Source organism: Amblyomma americanum, chromosome 9 (assembly GCF_052857255.1).
Source record: "Amblyomma americanum isolate KBUSLIRL-KWMA chromosome 9, ASM5285725v1, whole genome shotgun sequence".
NCBI lineage: Eukaryota > Metazoa > Arthropoda > Arachnida > Ixodida > Ixodidae > Amblyomma > Amblyomma americanum.
The window spans coordinates 91,300,899-91,325,407 of NC_135505.1; the positions used below are offsets into that span (position 1 = coordinate 91,300,899).

Consider the following 24,509-nt stretch of genomic DNA (forward strand, 5'->3'; position numbering starts at 1 on the left):
ACGCTACCAAGACGAGCACTTCACTGCGAGCCTGGGAGGTCGATAATGCGCGTGCGCGAAACCAGAAAGGAGCAGCAGGTGCGCGCCGCATGACGTCTGAGTTCGCCGCTGCCGCCGCGCGAGAAACCGCGCCGGCCCGACTACGCCCGCCGGCGCCGCGCGTGAATGCGCATGCGCGGCAACCGGAGAAGGGCAGCAGGTGCGCGGCGCATGACGTCAGAGCTCGGCCGCCGCCGCGTGTGGGATTGTATGGATAAACTGCGTATGTGTGGCTGTGTGTATAAAAGCTGAGGTGATACGACTCGGTGTATCACAATCGCTTCGTATTGGTGACGAAAAAGAGACTCCAGCGGCCGCAATGCGGCGGTATCGTCAGGAGAAGATCAATTCTTCGGACTGAGAAGTCGTCGCCTGGCACTTGGCCGCTCTGCAGAGCAAGAATGAACACCAGAAGGCTAAACGAGTGGCGAAGACGCCTGAGAAAAGAGAAGAACGTCTTGCCAAGCGGAGACGCCAAGAGGCGGAGCGTAACAAGCGGCGCATAGCAGCTGGCATGGTTCCTTCGTAAGAAAATCAGGATGAAGCAATGGCAACAACATCATCATCAACAACAGCTGAATAAGAGGATGTAAATGCTCGTCGTAAAACTGACCACGCGATTAGACCAGGGGGGACCTGCAGCTCTTGCTGCGTATATCCTGGCAGAACTGAGCTAAGCTGCTGCCAGTTTTTTAACACCTGGTGTATATCAACAAACATTCCCAGCGCCTGAAAGGTTGTTAATTTCTGCAGTAATTAATTAAATGCAACAAGTATCAGCCGCCATGCTCGTGTCCAGCTGCTGAACATGAACGTATTTATTCGGACCTGCAGCAGTGCCGAAAGTTTGGGGGCAAAATGCATAAAATAAGAAAGGCAATTTAAGCAGATTTCAAAGAACGCGAAAAAAAAAGGTCCGCCTGTCTGTCTGTTGTGCTGCCAGGAAGAAAGAATTTGTTGTTTTTCCTTCCCCACAAATTGATTACTTTTCCAATATTTAATATTGGCTTTGTTTTGGGAAACGTTAGGTATTTGGGTGGGAGTGAGGGTCTTGCGTTAGTAAAGTCGAGAAATCGGGCTTGTTTAACGATATGACTGCACGTTTTTATATTTCATTACAACAACTCCATGCGACTGTTATGCTGTGTAAAACAGGATTTATTGGCTTTTTCTGTCTGCTTACACTCACGTTTTTTCCTCGTTAGAAGACATTTATTAGCTTGAAAATCTGAGTTTCAAAATTTCCCGCCGCACGATCTAAACTCGCGACATCTACACCGAACACCGCTCCGTGACCAATGTATGGTATCAAATGCCTTTGTTGCCTAGGCTCAGGGATCCACACCCAAAAATTCGTCTCGACGCACTGCAGATGGCTTGTGTATAAGCAGCAGCAGGTGGCGATGGCCGTATTTCATTGTTGGGTCTTTACAAGCTTTTAATATCCTTCTTTTAAGTGAAACGAGCGTGGTTGTCTTGAGATTACGATAATCCGTCGACACAGGTGAAATTAGGTTCGTTCAGACGGTCCATTTAACGCGCTTTCATTGTCTTAAAGCAATTACATAAGGCTGCACATTTATGCAATGGAGATTCTACGGCGGCCCCAAAAATATTAACATCAATCAGCGAACCAACAAGCGCTATGCACTCGGATCAAAGCTCACCTGTCCGGCGTTCGCCTTGAGGCGGTGTTTGCGGCCGAACAGCTCGGCGATGGAGAAAGCAGAGACGAACTGCACGATAGCGAAGGCCGCCGCGTCGGGGAGCAGCGATGCCCAGTCTCTGAGCGGGGGCACGCTTGGCTTCGGGAAGCTGCAAATTGTGCATCTGGTTATATTTTGGCGTCGCCGGTTTGGCATGCATCAGACAATGAGATTTGTGCTTCCTGTCAGCCTTGTTAGGGGCTATGAGGGATGCCCTTGACTAGGGCATCCCTCATAGCCCGAGTCGCTTTGGGACGTTAAGCCGCATAAACAAACCAAACCAATAAGGTGCCTTATCGCACTCAGTAACAAAGTAAAGCATATATCGGGTGTTTCGTGGAAGCTCACTGCGCCCTTTCATAAATAATATTTTTGAGGCATAAGGATAGGTTTTGCGGCTTAGTAATACCACAGTTTGCGGACTCATGAATGCAGGTGAATCGTCTTAACTAGTAAGCTGGCTACTTTAGTTTTTTAAGTGACAGGGTTTGTCGCCTCATTGCAACAACCAGAGGTTTGTTGCCGACTGCCAGTAACAGCTATATGAATGTTTAAAATTTAGACAATTTAATTACCGTTGTTTTGTCGCTATAGAAATTGTGTCTGCACGCGCGTCACTGGCGTGCGCGCCCCAATTCTGCAACAGCCACCAACAAACGTACCTGCGTTAAGATTTATCTCTATTGATCACAACCAGGCGGGGCCAATTATATTTTGTTCCAGAATGTTCTAGTTGCTTTGCACGCCGTATCTCGCAAGTTCGGTATCAGCTTTAAATTGAGCACAGCCGAGAGCGACGGGGATTCTGTTCGACGACCGGCGAGCACCCTTGTTGCTTTCGCTGTCGCCTAGTCATTCCGCCTATTCTGGGTGCAGGTCAGCCCAATAAGCAGTTTTGTAGCGTGAGCTACACTGGCCGAGGTTGAGCAGTTTCGCGTAGCTCCTGGAGAGCCGTGCTGCGCATGCGCGAGGAGCACGTGACGTCACACGGCGCACAGCTGGCGCGCCGGGGCCGCCGCCGCGCGCGCCTCGCTGATCATAGCCGCGTCATTGCCGCGGAAAACGCACTGGCGCCGGCGCGTGCCTAGCTGTGCTCCTCCGTTGCGCAGTAGCCAAGCCTGACGCTGGGCCGGAGCCGCTTGATAGCGCCTCTCATTTTGTGCACATGTGCAGAGGTATGAGTGGGGGTATACATATAGCGGAGCGTTTGCCAGTGTGGTATAGCCATCGAGAAAGAGAGCGAAATGGCTGCTCAGCGGCAATTGATGCTCAGTGGCTCAGCGTAGCTAACGCTATGTATATCCTGGCACAGCCGAGCTAAGGCACGGCTATTTTTCTTACAGAACTTTTAGCTTTCTCACTGCTTCGGCTGCCGTCATCACTACGTGACATCTGGTGGAAGGGCTGCACCATGGACCTGCACTGCTACAGAAGATAGAGGGTGACGCTGCATCATCACCGTTCGTCCTTCAACAGTCACGTGATGCACCTGTATTCAACGGTCTACACCATAAAGACGTAGTGGAATGGTTAGACCAGTTTCGGTGCGTGGCGACAATAAAACGATGGTAGGGCCAAAGAAAATTACATTGCGTCTCTTTCATCCTGAACGGCCCAACTAAAACCTGGTACGGGAATCACGAGGCTTCCCTGGGAACATGGAAAGAATTTAGGAAAGAACTCGTGAGAACATTTACAACTAATGTCTGCAAAGAAAAGGCCGAATTACTGCTCGTGACGCTCCTCCTACTGTGAAATGAGACCACCCTAGTGTACCTGTACGTCGAAGAGATGTGCCGTCTGTACCGACGCGCTGACCGTTACATGATATAGTAGACGAAGGTGCGCATGTTGATGCGGGGTGTCAGACGAGAACTTTTCACCGGAATGGTCCGAAACTCGCCCAAGACCGTTGCAGAGTTCACAACTGAACCGTCTAAGTTTGAGACGAACCTCGACATCAGGTCTCGGCAGTATGAACGAACACCACCAGGTTTCTCTATTGGCCGTGCGGACACCTCAACGACCACAAACGAGGGCCTACGGGACATCATCCCTGAGATTGTCTGCGAAGAGCTAGGGCGAGAGCTGCCATCCTTCTCACAGCCTCAAGCAGCGACTCTCGTGGATGTGGTACGCGAATTGCTCCAGGCACTTGGTACCCTGACTCCAATGACCACAGAGCCCCACGCCATGACGTACGCTGCTGTACTGCGCAATCCTGCGCCCCGACGATACACCCAAAGGCCTCTTCGACGGGAACCAGCTCTACACGAACGACACCCCTAGCTTCCGCTCGCCCACTTGGCGACACAACGGCTACAGGAACTGCGACCAGCGGAGAACTACAACCGCCCACTGTACTTTCATTGTGGCTATGCTGGCCACATACTTCGTCATTCCACTTACAGACACATCGGCCTGCGAGTTTCGCCATCGACGCCCCACGACCGTTCCCCAGCCAGCGACCAGGGGTTATTGTCATCTACCTGCGCAGAGGGGAGTACGTGTCCTCAAGCCGTCTGTCCCGCTCCCCGTCACCGTCCATTACACGGTTTGCGTCGCCGGGCCGCAGCTCTTCAGCGGCTGTTCGCGGAAGGTCCCCAACCCCCGCAGGGGAAATGAAAAAAAGCGAGCTCTGGAGTTGAGGTTGCTCACCAGCGAAGCGACAGAGATCCTCTACACACCACGCCGCATGAAGACGCTGCACTCGCCACACCGACGCTGCACAAAATGAGTACCTCGACCACGACACAAGCCGCCTTCAAATGGACGCCGCCACCAAGAAAAACTTCGACAACACGCCCTACCCACGATTGAAATACACGGCGTGGCCGTAACCCGATGCCGCGGACGGCGTGCAACGCAAGAACCAGGACATCCGAGTTACAAGTGACTATCGACGGCCGGAAGGTTACCACTCTATTCGACACGGGCGTCGATTATTCAGTAATGAATGCAACATTCGCCGCGCAATTGAGGAACGTCACGAAAACCTGGGACGGCCCAGAAATTTGCACAAACGGAGACCACCACATTGCGTTATTGGGGCAATGCACAGCGCCAGTGACCGTCAAGAGACCTTCATGCGACCATCGCAGTGCTTCAGCAATGCTCTCATGACATCACACTCGGCATCGACTTCCTTAATGAGCATCAGGCAATCATCGACCTGCATTACAAGCTCATCACGCTTTCGACGGGCGAAGCCATCCCTTGAATGACAACCATGAAGCAGCATGTTGCCCTGAGCATCCTAAATGAACATGTGGGCGGCCCAGCCCAACCAACATTCATAGTCACCGTAGGTGCCACGGATGCTATTAACATCATCATCATCATCAGCCTTACTACACCCACTGCAGGGCAAAGGCCTCTCCCATGTCTCTCCAATTAACCCTATCTTTTGCCAGCTGCATCTACCCTTTGCCTGCAAACTTCTTAATCTCGTCCGCCCACCTAACCTTCTGCCGCTCCCTGCTACGCTTACTTTCTCTTGGAATCCACTCCGTTATCCTTAAGGACCAGCGGTTATCTTGCCTTCGCATTACATGCCCTGCCCAAGCCCATTTCTTTCTCTTGATTTCGACTAGGATGTCATTAACCCGTGTTTGTTCCCTCACCACTCTGCCCGCTGCCGTTCTCTTAACGTTACACCTATCATTTTTCTTTCCATGGCTCGCTGCGTTGTCCTTAACTTAAGCTGAACTCTTTTCGTTAGCCTCCACGTTTCTGCCTCGTAGGTGAGCACCGGTAAGATTAAGCTGTTGTACACGTTCCTCTTGAGGGAAATTGGTAAACTGCCACTCATGATATGCGAGAATTTGCCATATGCGCTCCACCCTATTTTTATCCTTCTAGTTATCTCCCTCTCATGATCCGGATCACCTGTCACTACCTGCCCTAAGTAGACGTATTCCGTCACAGCTTCTAGGCTCTCGCTGCCAATTGTGAACTGTTGTTCCCTTGCTAGGCTGTTGGACATTACCTCGGTTTTCTGCATGTTAATTTTTAGACCCTTCGATCTGCTCTGCCTGTCTAACTCATTGATCATGATTTGCAGTTCACCTCCTGAGTGACTCAGCAAGGCAATGTCATCAGCAAATCGCAGGTTATTTAGGTATTCTCCATTTATTCTTATTCCCAACTGTTCCCAATTCAGGCCTCGAAATACCTCCTGTAAACATGCGGGGAACAGCATTGGCGAGATCGTGTCTCCTTGCCTGACGCCCTTCCTTATTAGAATTTTATTGCTTACTTTATGGAGGACTATAGTAGCTGTGCAGTTGCTATATATATCTTCCAGTATTTTGACATAAGGCTCTTCTACCCCCTGATTACGCAATGCCTGTATGACTGCTGAGGTTTCCACTGAGTCGAATGCTTTCTCGTAATCAATGAAAGCTATATATAGAGGTTGGTTATATTCTGCGCATTTATCTATCACCTGATTGATAGTGTGAATATGATCTATTCTGGAATATCTTTTATGAAAGCCTGCCTGATCATTTGGTTGATTAAAGTCTAACGTTTCCCTGACTCCATTAGCGATTACCTTAGTAAATACTTTGTAGGCAACGGATAGTAAGCTGATCGGCCTGTAATTTTTCAATTCCTTGGCGTCTCTCTTCTTATGAATTAAGATAATGTTTGCAATCTTCCAAGCTTTTGGTACAGTCGAGGTCATAAGGCATTGCGTATACAGGGTGGCTAGTTTTTCTAGCACGATGTCCGCTCCATCCTTCAACAGATCTGCTGTTACCTGATCCTCCCTAGCTGCTTTTCCCCTTTTCATTGCTTCTAAGGCTTTCTTTACTTCATCATTCGTTACTGGCGGGATGACGCATTGCTGTGCACTGCTGTCTTTCTCATTAGCGCTCTGATTACATTGGCTACTGTACAGGCTTGTACAGAACTCTTCGGCTACGTTAACTATCTTATTCATATTGCTAATGACATTGCCCTGCTTGTCTCTTAATGCATACATCTGGTTTTTACCTATGCCTAGATTCCTCTTCACTGATTTTAGGCTACCTCCGTTCTTTAGAGCATGCTCGATTCTCTCCATATTAAACTTCCTTATGTCGGCTACCTTGCGCTTATTTATTAACTTTGATAGCTCCGTTAGTTCTATACTATCGGTAGGGTTAGACGCCCTCATGCTTTGGCGCTTCTTAATCAGATCTTTCGTTACCGGAGATAGCTTCCCGGTATCCTTTCGAACTGTCCTACCGCCTACTTCTACTGCGCACTCCGTAATTATTGATGTCAGATTATCGTGCATTGAATGAACAAAAGATCGTCTTCCTCAGTTAAAGCCGAATATCTGTTTTGCAGCGCTAACCTAAACTCCTGTGCGTTCCCTCTTACGGCTAACTCGTTAATGGTCTTCTTCTTCACTAGCTTCTTCCGTTCCCTCCTCAAGTCTAAGCTAATTCTAGACCTGACCATTCTGTGGTGGCTACAACGCACCTTTACGTGGACGACCACATCCTGAATGATGCCAGGTTTAGCGCATAGTATGAAGTCGATTTCATTTTTAGTTTCACCATTGGGGCTCTTCCAGGTCCACTTCCTCTTTTCTCGTTTGCGGAAGAAGGTATTCATGATCCGTAAATTATTTCTATCCGCGAATTCGACTAATAACTCTCCCCTGCTATTTCTAGAGCCTATCCCATAGTCATCTACCGCGTGGTCGTCAGCCTGCTTCTTGCCCACCTTCGCGTTGAAGTCGCCCATCAGTACAGTGTACTGCGATTTTACTTTATTCATTGCCGATTCTACGTCCTCATAGAAACTTTCAACGGTCTGGTCATCATGGCTGGATGTGGGTGCGCAGGCCTGCACCACTTTCAGCTTGTACCTCCTATTCAGCCTAATTACTAAAGCTGCTACCCTCTCGTTAGTACTATAGAACTCCTCTACGTTGCCTGCTATATCCGTATTAATGAGGAATCCCACACCTAGTTCTCGTCTATTCTTTAATCCGCGATAGCACAGTATGTGTCCATCCTTTAGTACTGTATACGCCTCACCTGTCCACCTAACTTCGCTAAGCCCTATCACATCCCATTTAATTCCCGCTAGTTCCTCGAACAGCACTGCTAGGCTAGCCTCACTAGATAAAGTTCTAGCGTAAAACGTTGCCAGGTTCGGATTCCATTGGCGGCCTGTCCGGAACATGGACCATGGCCAATAACATGGAAGCTCTCATCGAGTGGAACACGGCGTTGCTTCAGGAGTGAGGAATCGGGATCGCAAGCGGCATCGCAAATTTCCGCAATAGACAATCTGAAGTGCTGCTGACGAACTTCAGCGAAGATTTCGGCACGTTAACAAAGGGACGACGATTGCTTTCCTAGACCAACTATCCGACGTTCGCGACGCCTTCGCTCTCTCCGATCGAGTCCCAGAAGATTCACATGAGAGTGATAGCAAGCACGTTTTCGACATTAACCTAGCCCTGCCCAGCAATACAAACAACCAGATCGGCAATCTGCTTCGAAGCTACAGCGTGTGCTTCTGCTCATTGCCGAAAGTGCGCCAAGCGCATGGCTGCCAAGCATCGCATTATAACCGACCAGCACGCCCGGCCTATTCGCAAGAGCCCCTTCGTGTGTCACCGTGAGACAGAGAAGCCATCCTGGACCAAGTGGTAGAAATTATTCGCGACGACGTCATTCAGCCATTAAGGAGTCCCTGGACGGCACCGGTTGTTCCAGTGAAATAGGAAGAAGGCGCACTTCGATTCTGTGTGAATTACCGCCGCTTAAAAAGCATAACTAAGAAAGATATCTACACCCTCCCCCGCTTCGACGACACACAGGACCGGCTCTGCAAAGCAAAGTATTCCTCATCGATGGACCTCAAGAGGGCTACTGGCAAATTGAGGTTGATCAAGGAGCTCGCGAGAAGACCGCATTCATCAATCCGGATGGCCTCTTCGAGTTCAAAGTGACGCCATCTAGTATCTCTTCCGCACCAGCGACGTTTCAGCGAGTGATGGGTACGCTGCTGGCAGGCCTCAAGTGGCAAATTTGTCTAGTTTATTTAGATTATGTCCTTGTCTTCAAATCTATTGAAATCCATATAAAAAGGCTTGGAACAGTAATAGAGGCAAACAAGTCGTCTGGCCTAACTCTCAAAGCAGAGAAGTGTCACTTGCCCATGAAGAGCTGCTGCTTCTAGGCCACGTTGTTAGCAAAGAGAGTATACGCCCAGACCCGCAGATAACAGCTGCTATCGTACAGTTTCCAACGCCAGCCGATAAGAAAGCTGTGTACAGATTCCTGGGACTGTGCGCGCATTACCGATGATTAGTAAAGAACTTTTCGCCCATCGCCGATCCTCTTACCCAACTGACAAAGGCAGACGTCCCATGTAAGTGGGAAGTGCCGCAAGCAGAAGCCTTCAAGGAACAGCAGTGTCGCTTACACTCCCCACCGATTCTGGCGCATTTTGAGAAAAACGCCAATACGGAAGTTCAGAGGACGCAAGCAGGGTGAACCTAGGCGCCCCCGTCGTTCAGAAAAGGGACCCACTGGAGAAAGTAATCGCATACACTAGCCGTTCCCTTTCCAGGACTGAGGCTAACTGTTCTACAATTGAGAAGGAGTGCGTTGCTATCATCTGGGCTGCGTCGAAATTCCGCCCCTACCTGTACGTGCGACAGTTCAACGTGGTCAGCGATCGCCACGCGCTGTGCTGGCTTGACAGTTTGAAGGACCCCTACGGCCGCCTCTCTCGATGGAACCTCCGCCTCCGCGGGGGAGTTTGACGTTACCATTGTTTACAAGTCCGGACGCAAGCACCCTGACGCCGATTGCCTCTCACGAGCCCCTGTAGATGCACCGCCGCCGGACAACGATGAGGACGCCTTCATGAGACCCATAAACTCTAGTTCTTTTGCACAGCAGCGACGCGCGGACCCCGACCTAAAACTGCTCATCGAGTACTTGCACGGCAAGGTTTCTTCTCCCGCCGCTTGATTAAAGCGAGGGCTGTCTTCCTTCTGTGTACAGAATGATCTCCTCGTGAAGAAATTCGCAGCGAGAAAAGCAGCCTGCCTCCTTGTTGTACCTTCTTGTCTCCGCGAAGAACGCTTCACACGACGAGCCTACAACTGGACATCTCGAGTTGTTCTCTCGCTCTCTCCGTCGCATTCAAGAGAAGTATTATGAGCCCCGACTGTCTGCCCGTGTGGCACATTATGTGAAAAACCTTCCGAGATGGTCAGCGAAGAAAGACCCCTCCCACCCTACCCACAGGATTTCTGCACGCTATTCAACCCCCCTCAAGACCCATCAAGCAGATCGGCATGGACCTGCTTGGCCCTTTTCCGAAGCGAACGTATGGAAATAACCTACTACCTGACCCGCTACGCCGAAGCAAAATCCCTACCGAACGGAAAAGCGGCTGAATTTATTGTTTTCCGTGGAGTGCACTGTTATGTGTCCCGGCGCCCCCGATGTGATTGCTCGTCACGGACAGAGGAACAGCGTTCACGGAGGAACTGACGCAAGCCATCCTTAGTTATAGCCAGACAAGCCACCAGAGGGCAACTGCATACCACATCCGCAGGCCAACGGACTGACCGAGCGCTTGAGCAAAACCATCGCCGAAATGCTCGCCATGTGTGTTGATGCCGAACACAAGACATGGGACGTCGTCCTGCCTTACTTCGTCTTCACTTACAACACCACAGTGCCGGAGTCCACCCAGATGACGCCTTTTAGGCTCGTCCATGGCAGGGAGGCCACGACCACGTTAACGCCACGCTACCCAGCGTTACCGAAGAAGGTAGCGTCGACGTCACTGAATACCTTCAACGCGCAGGAGCGCGAAGACTTGCCCGATTACGAATCAAAGACCAGAAGCGTACCGACGCCAGACGCTACAAACGACGAAGACGCAACGCGGAATACAAGCCAGGAGACCGAGTCTGCTTAAAAGCCGATTCGCCGCCGCGGACTGAGTGATGTTTTTGCGCCGCTATTTCTACCTGTGAAAGGTTCGTCGTTAGCTAGGTGAACTGGACTATGAAGTCGTCCCTGACAAAAGGACTGCATCCCAGCGAAGCCACGTACGACCAGAAATTGTCTTTGTCGTTCGTCTATTATGCCCTAATATGCGCGCCAAAGGACGCTGTGTTTCCACACTCGGTGTTTATTTTTTGCACAATCCGTTTCATCTGTTTCTAGCCGCATTATTTGATTTGAAGCGTAGGGTCGATGCTTCTTTGGGAGGGGAGTAATGACGCGAACCTTTGTAGTGTTTGTTCGTTCTTCGATGCTGCGCCACGCCACGTACTCTATTGCTTTTGTTGAGATAAAGGACGCGACCGCATTTATCTCGATTGAACGCTGCCAGGCGGAGCGGATTGTACGTTATTCTAGAATGTTATTGTATCTTTGCACGCCGTACCTCGGAAGTTCGCTATCCCCTTAAAATGGAGCACGGCCGAGAGCAGCGGGGATTCCGTTTGACGATCGCCAAACGTGATTGTTGCTTTCGCCGCCGAGTTATTCAGACCATTCTGGATGCAGGTCAGCCCAATAAACAGTTTTGTATCATGAGCTTCACTGGCCGAGGTTGAGCAGTATCGCGTGGCTCCTGGAGAGCCGTGCTGTGCATGCGCGAGGAGCAGTGACGTCACACGGCGCACAGTTTGCGCTCCGGATCCGCCGGATCCGTCGCCGCCGCCGCCGCGCGCGCTTCGCCGTTCTGCGCATTCCAGATGACTGCATCATAGCCGAGGCAGATGCACTGGCGCCGGCGCGTGCCCATCTGTGCGCCTCCGTTGCTCAGTAGACAAGTCTGACGCTGCGCCGGAGCCGCTTGATAGCACCTCTCATTTTGTGCGCATGCGCACAGGTATCAGGGGGGGGGGGGTATACATATAGCGGGGCGTTTGCCAGTGGGGTATAGCCATGGAGAAGGAGAGCGAAATTGCGGCTCAGCGGCAGTTGATGCTGAGCGTAGCTCACGCTACGTATATCCTGGCATATCCGAGCTAAGCCACTGCTAAGTTTTATTATAACTTTTGGCTGTCTTCTTCACTGCTTCGACTGCCGTCACCAATACGTGACATTATGTGCATCATAACGAAGTCCCCTTTCTCTCGCGTTGTCTGCTGAGTACAATTTTTAAATGGTTAACGTTCATTGTGTATTTATTCCACTTCCTCCTCTTGTGTCTCACTGAGTTTGAAGCTAATATCTTACTAACAGACTCCACCTATTTGTCTTAATGCCCGAGTGGTACCGTTCTGCGAGTCTGGGTCCTAGCTTGAGAGCTGTTTCCAATTTCCCGAGAGCATTCGGCTGTGACAAAATTAAGTTGATAGAGGTTTGCTCACACAAAACGAAGTAATAGTGCAAATGCTTATAAAGTTATATAATATACAATTTTAAATTATCGACACACAATCGGGACTGACTGGCCTACGAGAGAAGTTTCAAAACTTATGTATGCATTGTATAAGAAGCTAGTTATCTATGGTGCATACGTAGAAGATGAGCGCTGTAAATACCGTTGCACTTTTCCAGTGCACTAGGAGATGCCTTTAAGACATATGGCTAACATGCGTATTCATTGCTCCAGTTAAAAGCTACGTCGATCAAGCGAAACACAAAGCCAAACGCTCATACAATGCGAAGCAAGGAAAAACACAGAGGAATGAGCAAATACGTATAGTGACCTTGCACTGATTGGAAACCTTAAAGCAAGCACTTACTCCAAGATATTTAGCCGAGAACAAATAGCTGGTGTAATTAAAGACGTCAACTTGACTAACGCACAAATTGAAATAGAGCGTGAACACACTCTTGAAATGCCGCAGACCATGACACATAGCTCCAAAATCAGCGTCCTGCAATCTACGATTGTGGCTCACAATAACTGGCCACTATCACAGCAACAAAACACGTATCTACGAAAGCCGCTGTGTACAAAAGCCTTTTCAGTCGCACTTTCCAGTTCTCCCTAACATCTAAGTAACGGAAACGTTCAGAAAGAAATGCGTCTGGCTAAAATATTTTCAAAAGACTGTGAATAGCAATGCATTGAGGTTCTAAATCAGCAGTATGTGCTCAAGATTTTTCTTTTATTACAATGTCTCTCCTCACCCTCTCAGTCTGGCGCTCTGGTTTCACTGGCGCTGACTGGTGTCACTGGACATCAGGCAGCGACCGACCTCATTAGAGCTTCACCTTAGCGACCCATGCCAATTGGTCTCGGAGAAGGGGCGAGGGAAAACCTCCTAATAGGTTCGCCATCGGAAGACATGCATTAGTTGGCATTGCAGCGCGCCCGCGATAGACACGCGTGGTAAAAATTGTTCTACCACAGGGGCGAGAGCAATTGCGTTCTCGAAATTCTAAGGATGTGTCGTCATCGTTTCTTACAGCTGGCTACAGATTGTTGGCAGGAACGGACCGCCTACCAGTTAGATTTTGAAAGTTAACTAGAAGCTGGTCAACCACCTTGCTTGCTTTCGTGGGTCATTTGTTTTCTGATTTCTGGTAGCACAGGCACTGAGACTTGACGCCCTATGCCACAGCAGACACCATTATGCCGAAAAAAGCTTTTTTTTTTTAAACCGCATTGCATTCGAAGCAAGAAATACACAAGGAGACGCATATATAAGTTCGCGGGAATGCGCTGGTAGTAATTTTCTGTACTGGGATAGGCTCTCGGAATGAACCTATACCAGAAATTGCCAATTAACCGTTGAGAGAATTGTTAGCTGGCTTATGCTGCCTTTACAGTACCAGAACCTTCTCGTTTATGTTTGCGTCTCTTCTGTCCAGTACGAGGAATAGCACCCAAGTGTTTTTCGATTCCTTTGTACCTTGTTTATCTTTCCCAGTTTTCAAATGCGACGAGTTTGTCTTCATTGCCACAACACTTCGTATTTTTGATTCCCTTTCTCGCTGTCTCCTCTTCTTTTTTGCAGCCTTGAGGATATTCTCATCGGCGTTCGGTAAATTAAAATTTCTTTCTTTCCTTGCGAGAACACAGTCAATGAAGGGATTGATTTGTGTCGATGAAAATACAACGTCGAAAAACTACCTTTAGTATGGCATCCATTTTTCACTGCTGGTGTCCTCAAATGTTTTCAACTTTCGACTCGGCATAACGCATACGTTTTCCCAGTTATAAAACATTTGTAGAAAGCAGGAGTCGCTTACCCCGAAGTAATGTGACCAACAACTTTCACGTTGTATTTCGTGTCCAGATGGAGAAAGTAAGAAGCCACAGTTGCCACGGCCACCTGAAAAGTTCCGAAAGTTGTTAGCTCTAACGGTGATCGCTGAAGTACTGTGAACAGAAAAAACAAATATTTGCCAGGGCGTTTTGAATTAATGTTCAGGTACTCGAAATTTTTGGTTATTTTTGTGTGTTTGCTCAGCAAGCAGTTACTGCAGAGAAGTGTTCGATGCATTTATAAATTACTCATTTTTTCAAGCAATATGCGATCCCACGGACTTCAAATGTGCATGCCTCAAATTCCTTTTCAAGCGACAATGGCTTCATGCAGAAATGGCAGGTTTCATGCTCAGCCCTTTTAGTTTTTATGTTTTTTTCTACCTCAGAGGATAAGAGTAAAATAAACCCCTTGTGAACGGAACAGCATCATACTGTAAGAAGGCTGTTATTTATTTCTTCCCGCCTCATTTGCAGAAGAGGGCTCACCAAAATCAAGTCCGACGGCAAGGGGACTGCAGTCAAACGCCTCATCTTGCGTGCGATCACCCCCTTGGAAACTCCCAGAGCTATGAATGCTGTGAGTGAGAGCAATGCGGTGACCATGTTGCTGCGGACGACGCTCTTCGCCACGAGGTATACAGTCTGCAGTGGGTATGCAAACAGAAGAATGTGAGAGATGGAAGTGATTGTTATAGCAGCGCACAGGTGGCAAACTAAAGTGGCAGGCGATGTCTGTGCGCATCCGACCGCATTTATATCATCGTAATTAGCTGCCCTGACTTCGAGGAGAAATTGGCAGCGATCCCAGTGACGTGTTACGCAACTGTGGTCACAGCGTTGGCACAGAATCCTGGATTAGAAACGCAGTAAAACTCATCCAGAGCAGTATTATCAGCCTGACGTGCTTCGCTTGTATTTCTAACGTCCAGTATTCCGATAACATGCCGCCGGCGCTGGTCCCGTCACGTTACGTGAAGGACGTAGAAGCACCGGTCGTTTTTGTAGCGTGAGCTACACTGGCCGAGGTTGAGTAGTTTCGCGTGGCTCCTGGAGAGCCGTGCGGCGCATGCGCGAAGAGCAGTGACGTCACACTGCGCACAGCTGGCGCCACGGAGCCGCCGCCGCGTGCGCCTCACCGGTCATAGCCGCGGCAGACGCACTGGCGCCGACACGTGCCCAGCTGTGCGCCTCCGTTGAGCAGTAGCCAAGTTTGACACTGCGCCGGAGCCGCTTGATAGCGCCTTTCATTTTGTGCGCATGCGCAGGGGTATCAGTGGAGGTATACATATAGCGGGGCGTTTGCCAATGTGGTATAGCCATGGAGAAGGAGAGCGAAATTGCTGCTCAGCGGCCATTGATGCTCAGCGGCTCAGCGCAGCTCAGGCTACGGATATCATGGCATAGCCGAGCTAAGCCACTGCTAATTTTTTATATTACGATGCAATGTGGTTTGAAAAATGCACTCTAAGCGCTTGTGTGAAAAACCTAATTTATGACCATCAATTTTCGAAGCCACTTGTAAGCTACACTAAGCAGCACCGAACATTTTGCCGCTTATTATTTCTTTTTTTGGTTTCCCGCAGGTAAAAAAAGTACGATAAAATATGCTAGTTAAAGGCGTAGTTCGCTCTAAAATAGTAAGCCGAAATGACAGTGCATTGCATGAGACGCAAACTGGTGTACATACATGTCTGCAGTGAACTGTCGACAAGAGAATTTAAAAATTTTTGAACTTGCGCTGTCATACAACATGAAAAATGTAGCAGCTTTTGAACATGTATTATCGACAAGAGTGAGTAGTTCGGAAATAAATTTCACAAGTCGTGTGTGTGCGGGATACTTTGCTCCACATTCTTCGCTGTGCCTGACACGGAAGTGCTTCTTTCTCGCACTGGTATGGTAAGGTCAAGTTCCACGTCAGGTGCGATGTGTGGTTAGTAACCCAACTCTACTCGCAGCGTTCAATATCTGAAAAGCAAGCTTTAAGTCATAAATTAAATAATCTCAAAACCACTATCTGCTGTTACGTGCAGGCGGCAGCGGGTAGATACCACACGATGATTTGCTCGTCATGGGTATTGTTGCAAAACCATGGCGAGCCTACACGCATAACGAAGATGGAACTTTGCACAGCAGCGCAAAGCTGGGGTAGTTTGTAATAGGGCATATTTTCGAACAGCGAAGATGCGTCATTACAGCCAACTTTTTTTATTAGAAAAATAAATTATACCGATAAGAGCGGTGTGACTTGAGCAGTCACTCTGCAGGCATCCTCTAAATTTTAATGTTTACCGCGTTTTTTTTGCGTACAATACTCGGGCAATTCTAAATCAAAAGCTGCGAATTGTTCGAGGCAACAGAAAGAAAAAAATAACATTTCTGCTGACAGGGCTTTGGTGGTGATACCACTTTTTTTTTCTTAGTTATCGGAAAGCAAAGTAAGCGCCAAGAAAGGTAGACGCATTTGCATATGGATACGCATAGGAGTGATAATATTGGTAATGCAAGTGAGCGTAAACTGAAGAAGACAGTACTTGACGGCTTGACTGTGTGCCGTCACCACCGAACATTAATCTTAAGAGTGAGATAGGTATTACACGCGCCATGCGATGACTGCATCATCATCATCATCATCATCAGCTTGCCTACGCCCACTTTTGGGCAAAAACCTCTCCCATGCCTCTCCAATTAACCCCGTCTTTTGCCACGTGCGCTCACTGTATTCCCGCGAACTTCTTATTCTCATCCGCCCACCAAACCTTCTGCAGCCCCCTGCTACGCTTGCTCTCTCTTGGAATCCACTCCGTTACCCTTAAGAACCAGCGGTTACCTTGCCTTCGAATTACATGCCATGCCCAAGCCCCTTTCTTCCTCTTGATTTCATCTAGGCTGTCATTAACCCGTGTTTGTACCCTCAGCCAGTCTGCCCGCTTCCAGTCTCTTAAAGTTACTCCTATCATTTTTTTTTCTAGCTCGCTGCGTTGTCCTTAACTTGAACTGAACCATTTTTGTTAGCCTCCACGTTTCTGCCTCGTAGGTCAGTACCGGTAAGATACAGCTGTTGTACACTTCTCTTGAGGGATATTAGTAAACTTCCATTCATGGTCTGCGAGAACCTGCCATATGCGTTCCACCCAATTCTGATCTTTCTCGTTATTTCCTTCTCAAGATCTGGATCAACTGTCACTACCTGCCCTAAGTAGACGCATTCCTTTACAATTTCCAGCACCTCGCTGCCAACTGTGACCTGCTGTTCTCTTGCAAGACAGTTGAACATTATTTTGGTTTTCTGCATGCTAATTTTTTAGACATACCGTTCTGCTCTTCAGGCCTAACTGATTGATCATGCTTTGCAATTCATCTCGTGAGTGACATAGCGATTTTTAATTATCTAGTTTAATTTACGGGTATTAACGTCCCAAAGCGATTTAGGCTATGAGAGACGCCGTACTTAAAGACTCAAGAAATTCGACCACCTGGCAAATTTCGACCAACGTGCATTAATATCGCACAGTACACGGGACTCTAGCTTTTCGCCTTCGTCGATATGAGACCGCCGCGGCCGGGATAAAACCCGCGTGTTTCGGGTCAGCAGCCGAGTGTCATAACCACTGAGCCACCGCGGCGGCTGCTAAACACAAGGGTGTTTGACATATAGACAATAACAGTTTCCAATCACAGCCTAATACACTGGATAATGTAACACTGGATAGCTCTAGAGAGAACTGCCTTCCGCGGTGAACTTTATTTCGCTTATCAATCGCTCGTTGAACGAAACAGCCAGCTATTAGCGGAATTGAAATCTTAACCTTGCAATGCAAACATGACAATGAATTGAAATGCACATAGGAAGTTAAATCTGATGATGATGATGATGATGATGGATTTCCACGGCGCAAGGGCATGTGTGGCCAAAGAGCGCCATTGCACAAGGTATTTTTCCTCTACTCAAGGTTGTGTCAAAGACCCATTTCCCTACAATTGCAATCTAAATAAGTTTAGCAACAGACCAGAGGAAAGCTTGTACCCATTGTATCACCGGTGGGTACCAGGCGGCACTGGGGATTGAAGGCCACACCTATCACATGCGAGCCGGATGTTCAGACCACTAGGCCGCCGCTGCGTTAGGAAGGGAAATATGTGCAGTGCGTCGTAGTTACCATGGGTGTCCCGAAGAATCCATTGTTGGGCGCGATGACGGTGCCGAAAAGCGATGGCAGCTGGCTCACAATAACCGTGACCGCACAGCCTGTGAGGAAGCCCTCGGCCATCACCGGAGATATAATGGCCGCCAGCCGGTCCAGCCGCAAGAGCCAAATGGCGACCTGCCCAGATTAAGCATGGACAGAGGTTGTTACGATACAGCCATCTCGACTATGATGCATGTGTGACGCAAGGAATGGATAGTAAAATAAATCTGCTGTGCAGAGCATATATAAGTGACACCACGGTGGAGGAATTGCCGGCAGAACAAGCAAGGATAATCCCACCTGTAGCATACAACTACTGAACTCAACTCAGCTCGTTGGCTGTCCCGAAAACTATTTCTCTAACACGCTACTTTGCGAGGCTTCGTAATTACATTAGTATGTCGCTCAGTGCGCAATGTTGGGTTCGCCGCCGGAAGCGTTGTAGCCCAAGTTGGCCTGGTCATTTAGTGCGGGCTGTGCGAGCACAATCAAGAATTAAACTACTACAACTACTACTACTAACCGCTGTGAGCTTTCTATGGACGTTTGCTTGAAGGCCGTGGGTAATAACTCCGCTGTATGGGGGGATGGTGGGCCATGGATAGACTTCGCACCCCTGGGTGAAGGGTTCATATAGGAGGCTATTGTACCGACAGTTCTCCCAATGTGGCTGTTGGCTCCGGTGCCATCTTCGCGTAGGCCCGCCGCAACCTATCGTTTTCTTTTTACCGACCACTTAAACGCCCGCAGTTATTCACAAGCGGGGAAGAAGTTTCGTACTGACTCGTTGCATGACGAATATTTTAGCCCTTCCCATCGGTTGCTATTGCCTTTTATATTTGGAAACACGCATTGCCGCTCTGTTGTAACTTCCCTCTTGTTACCAAAATGTTTTTAATCACTGGTGTGGCACAGTTTGTAGTGATTGTCTAAGGTGTACCTGGTCGTACGTCGTGATCCTGTCTTGTTTCTCATATGCCATGAGATGCGATCATGTTTTTCTAAAGACTTTTCTGTCGTTATTTCATTATTACAAAACCAGTTATAAATGTTTCGCTGTTTTATTTAAAAAGAACCTGCATTGAGCCTCTTTGCTTTTTGCTTGTTTATTTGTTACTTAGGCAGTGTCCAAGAGGAGGCTAAAGCTAACGGCTAAAATAATGACGAGGCCTTGGCTCCTTGTACAATATTTTTTACGTACGAGTATAGCTGACAGGGATAAGAGTTCGGGCAGCAGTACAGATGTCACAAGAAACAACTTCCCATAATATCGAAGTTTTCCCGCCCTTTAGATCACACAAATACGATCGAAAATTGTAATCACCCGAAAAAAAATGAGGCAATGGTGTAAACCGGCTAAACTTAATGCACCATAGCGAAAGATTGAATGTTAAGCCTGGTAAAGATTGGCTAGACATCGATGGTGCTTGGTTTTAATGACTGACATTTAGCCAAGGTGTACCCGGCTTAAGTTTAAAGCCTTCGCTTTTGATACTCTCTTCGTCTTTGGGCAACAGCCGTTCGGCAAGGTACGTCCACTGGATTGGATTCGGCATGTCGTCTGCGCAACCTCTAAGACGCCAACAGTTCTCGAGGCGTCTCGCCTGGATCATCCATGACGACTGCAGCCGTTAAATTGTCGAGAGCTGTTGCAATTCGTTTGCACCGGCTGAGGGTATATGGAGAGGGCGAGCGCACGGCTGCGGCGTAGCTGCAGTTGAGTGACGTCATTGCTGTCACGTGACTGGGCGGATTCGAGCGCTCGGTTTCGGCGGCGGCTGAGTGACGTCATAGCTGTCACGTGGTTCCTCCTCGGTTCAAGGTCAAACTCGTGCAAATGGCGCACACGGCGAGGATACTACGAGGGGGGGGGGGCAGTAGTAAAAGCTTTCGTTTTTCATAAACTTCAGCAAGCAGATCCAGGTTGGTGTACAAAAGGCAAATACAAAAATATGCATCAATACGACACGGCCACTACAAAAGTAAAAAATGAATTCATCAGAGGAGTGTACGTGAAACCAGAAAGCAATGGAGTATCTAACGGCAAGGATTAAATACACTTTCCATACACGTACAAACAGCGGAATAACTGAGAGTAGATGATTGAACAGACTTCGTTACAGATATCCGTTTTTAGCAAAGACATCCAAGAGTCGTGAATAATAATAATAATAATTGGTTTTTTTGGGGGGAAAGGAAATGGCGCAGTATCTGTCTCATATATCGTTGGACACCTGAACCGCGCCGTAAGGGAAGGGATAAGAGAGGGAGTGAAAGCAGAAAGGAAGGAAGAGGTGCCGTAGTGGAGGGCTCCGGAATAATTTCGACCACCTGGGGATCTTTAACGTGAACTGACATCGCACCGCACACTGGCGCCTTAGCGTTTTTCCTCCATAAAAACGCAGCCGCCGCGGTCGGGTTCGAACCCGGGAACTCCGGATCAGTAGTCGAGCGCCCTAACCACTGAGCCACCGCGGCGGGGCGGAGTCGTGAATGGAAAAGGCGATTTCATCGCCGTTTTCGGCGTTTTATGCCGCCATCTGTTGTGTTATGTCGCATCGTAGCTACACAAGCAGCTGGAGATCGCTCCGCGGACGCCGTGCCACCATTCGATTCCGACGGCTCCGCCACAACGATTCAATGATCAAGACCGCCTGGCGGCTTGGCTCCGACCTCTTCCTCTAAAAAAAGGGGGAGGGGGAGGCAAATTCGCGTGCAAACTTTTTTCCAAATCATTTTATAAAACAGAGGGGGGGGGGGGGGAAGGGGGTTGCTTGGGATCGATAAACTGAGCAAATAAAATACAGTACCAAAATATAAAACATTAAGTATATATACGACCGCCAGGGATAAAGAGCGTAAAAGGATGAATGACATGTGCGCGATGAGGTGGTTTGTTATGCTGAGGGACGGAGTGGTCGGCGAAACCACTATACGGAGTAATGCACTGCAGCTAAGGGACAACGAGACTAACTTTTCCAGTGACAGCGGGGAAAATCAAGTAATATGCAATAGCGTTTTAAACTCTTCCACCAGAGAACTCAATTACTTTAAAGAACATTCGAACTATATGAAACCAAGCAGTGTTGGTGGTAACGCGTCACAAGTAATGGCGTTACCGGTAACTGGTTATTTTTTTCGGTAACTTACTACCGTACTCGTTACCATTTCGGAACTGGAACAGGCAACGTACTTCCGTTAATATTTATTTACCAATAAATGTTAACGTAACTACGTAACGTGAGGTGTTCTGATACTAGTTACTTTTTGTTCCAGTTGCCTTCCACTCCGCCTCTTATTTAGAAAAAAAAAAGCACAGAGCACTAATGTGATGTTGCAAACAACCAAAATGTACAGGTGCTCTCGACGACCTTTGTTGCGGCTCGCATGCATGTCAGAAAACACCTGCCCCTGACAACGCACCCAACGAAAAGAAAAAGACAAAATACCCATAAAGTACGAAACACGTGCACGAACACGCATTGACACACTTGCCATCACCTACCTCCTCTTCCCAACCACTCACACACACAACTTTCTAAAGAGTGGAAACATGCCGAGCATTTGGAACATCACGTTTTTCAGAATTACTGTAAATTTGTTCAGAGTTCACCAATGTTTTTTTGTGAAATTAGAATTGCTGATGAAGCGTCATTTTGTGTTTAATGTCATGTTCAGAAAATGGCTGCACCATGTGCCACAGAGTTAGAAGCCATCATATGCAAGTCTACCGGCAACTTAAGGTCACTATAACATTGCTAAGCCCCTGCACAATTGTGCAAATGATTCTCGTTAGATCAGGATTTTATGAAAAATCGGGCTAGGAGTGTTATGCGTAATTAGAGCTGTATAAAATTGTTTTCGTGAGTTTTTAAGGCGAAGACGCACACAATAAAATTTATGGCCATGAAGTAACGGCAAAGTGACGTGCGGTACATTTTTTTCGGTAACTGTACGGTAACGCGTTACCTTTTTTTGTAGGTAACGTAGGGCGGTAACGCGCTCCTGTTTTTTAGTGTAACAGGTAAGGTACTTAGTTACCTTTTTCGGTAACGCCTACAACACTGAAAACAACTGTATGCATTTCAGTGTACCTTTTTCTGACTTCTGAAGCGATACGCTTATGAGGTAGCCTAAGACAAACTATTTCAATATATCCAAGCGAAACGAAATGATGGATGCTAGTTTTACTGCTACGAGAACAAGGCTCAGGCAGCACTGAGCAGCATCATTGAGTACACGATAATATATTTATTTTGCTGTTATTCGGCACGGTTTTTTAGCGTGAGCTACACTGGTCGAGGTCGAGCAGTTTGGCGTGGCTCCTGGAGAGCCGTGCTGCGCATGCGCGAAGAGCAGTGACGTCACACGGCGCAAAGCTGGCGCGCCTCGCTGATCATAGCCGCGGCAGACGCACTGGCGCCGGCGCGTGCCCAGCTGAGCGCCTCCGTTGCGCAGTAGCCAAGTCTGACGCTGCGCTGGAGCCGCTTGATAGCGCCTCTCATTTTGTGCGCATGCGCACAGGTATCCGTGGGGGTATACATTTAGCGGGGCGTTTGCCAGTGTGCTATAGCCATGAAGAAGGAGAGCGAAATTGCTGCTCAGCGGCAATTGATGCTCACCGGCTCAGCGCAGCTCATGCTACGTATATCCTGGCATACCCAAGCTAAGCCGCTGCAAATTTCTTCACTTCACGCGGTTTGGCGGAGAGGCATATAAAGGTATGCTTGAGCGGTTACGCAGACGCTGCTGACAAAACGGACTCTGTAAATGGAGAGAATGGTTAGGGAAGGTGCTCAGCACAACCTCTTGAATTTTCTCTCCACGCAATGTGGACGAGTTTCAACCAGGTTTAAATGTTTACTTCAAGAACAAACGTAGAGCACTCAGGAATGTGCGCCGATGCTTCTCTCTACCTGGGCTATCAAGTCCCAGTATACGCGTCAAGCAGTCATGCGATGATGTGCTGAGACAAAGCACCCAAGTCTCCGCACTTGCGACCGTTCGGCGATGCGGCCTACTGAATAATATTAGCCTCTACGATTGGCACATTTTGTACTGTTAGCGCATGAAAGACAGGGACAACACAAAAAGAGAGAGGAGAGACTCAGCGGTACTTACAACTTCGATTTTATTATAGGAACACTCTAATAAATCCATAAATTTTTCTCTAAAAACAAAATGAGGTGCAAATCAAAGGCATATCAAGCCGCCATTGCAACTTCATCTGAGTATAAGCAAAGATGCGTGACTCGAGATCCTTTCTTTTTTTTTCAGCGATATTGAAGGTGTGCGGACACACATGCAACAAGATTTTTCAGTTTCGAGAGCTTCCATTATTTTCCTTCCAAGTTTGGCTTTACAACTGCGCGGATCTGTGCCGTTTTCAAACGTAGGAGTGTAGTCGCGGCATCTCGCATGTCTTAGATCACATTGCTCTCTGCGAACCTTTCCAGGTATTTGACCTGCTCCATTAGCCTCTTATTACGGGTGCTTCCTCTCTTGCATAAGCACTGTTTACCACAGGCCAGCGGTATGGAACAGATCACCTGTCGGGTGCCTTCCGTAATGTGCTTCTGAAGATGCTTTATGATGATTTCAGGGATTGATGGTTATGGTCACAGCTCTTTACTGTCTTGGAGATTCTGGACATTATTCAGCTGCGAAAAAATGAACTTCGACACCAGCTCTGTTCCGACTTTTTTGAGGTAGTGCGAAATTTCGCGAAAATATGGCATAAGCACCGCTTTCTGCTTGTTTTTTATTGTCAAGCTCACTAGCCTTACTCGCTGGGTAGTTCATCATTTGTAGCAGGCTTTCGGCAACTGCTGCCAGCAGGGAAAGCTGGTAATCTGAGTTCTAAAGGCGCTTCACTTTATCGGCACAGCTGGGACATTCGTACTGTGTAATAAGGACTTGTTAATAGCGCTATTAAAGTAGAAATACAAAATTCCTCTCTTGACCACCAAGGAATACAATGAGTGAAAAGGGAGCAAGGGTTTGTGTCCTATTTATGAGCTAGAAGGTCCACTGACGTGTCCTGTTGAAAAACGTAGCCCTAATTCAAAAAATCCTCACGAATTGTCTTTATGATACCCTGGATGTCAGTACTGATGGTTCAAGGTACCTCGAAACCACTGGTAAGATTCTTATTTACACTAGTAGGTAATCTGTGTTCATTGCAGCTATGAGTCTCGTCTCTTTAGTTTTCTGTTATTCGGCTTTCTGCGCTAATTGCAAGACAAACTATGCTCCAGGCAGCCTGCAAGAATGTTCTCGTATGATTTGCAGCCTGACGCTTGGCAATCATCTTTCAACAGAGCGTGTCATGCCCTGTAACCAAGTGCCGCGCTTGATTTAGGCA

General features: G+C 48.1%; 1 protein-coding gene across 1 annotated transcript in view; it reads right to left on the reverse strand.

Annotated features, from left to right (window-relative positions):
- The window catches only part of LOC144103216 (solute carrier family 26 member 10-like), a 94,603-nt gene that overhangs the window by 36,581 nt on the left and 33,513 nt on the right, over positions 1–24,509 (reverse strand). Inside the window, exons 5-8 of the mRNA XM_077635990.1 lie at positions 18,116–18,280; positions 14,442–14,597; positions 13,937–14,019; positions 1,707–1,854 (exon numbers count right to left, since the gene is read on the reverse strand). Of these exons, the coding sequence (XP_077492116.1) occupies positions 1,707–1,854; positions 13,937–14,019; positions 14,442–14,597; positions 18,116–18,280 (552 nt within the window). The remainder of the gene's footprint in view (positions 1–1,706; positions 1,855–13,936; positions 14,020–14,441; positions 14,598–18,115; positions 18,281–24,509) is intronic.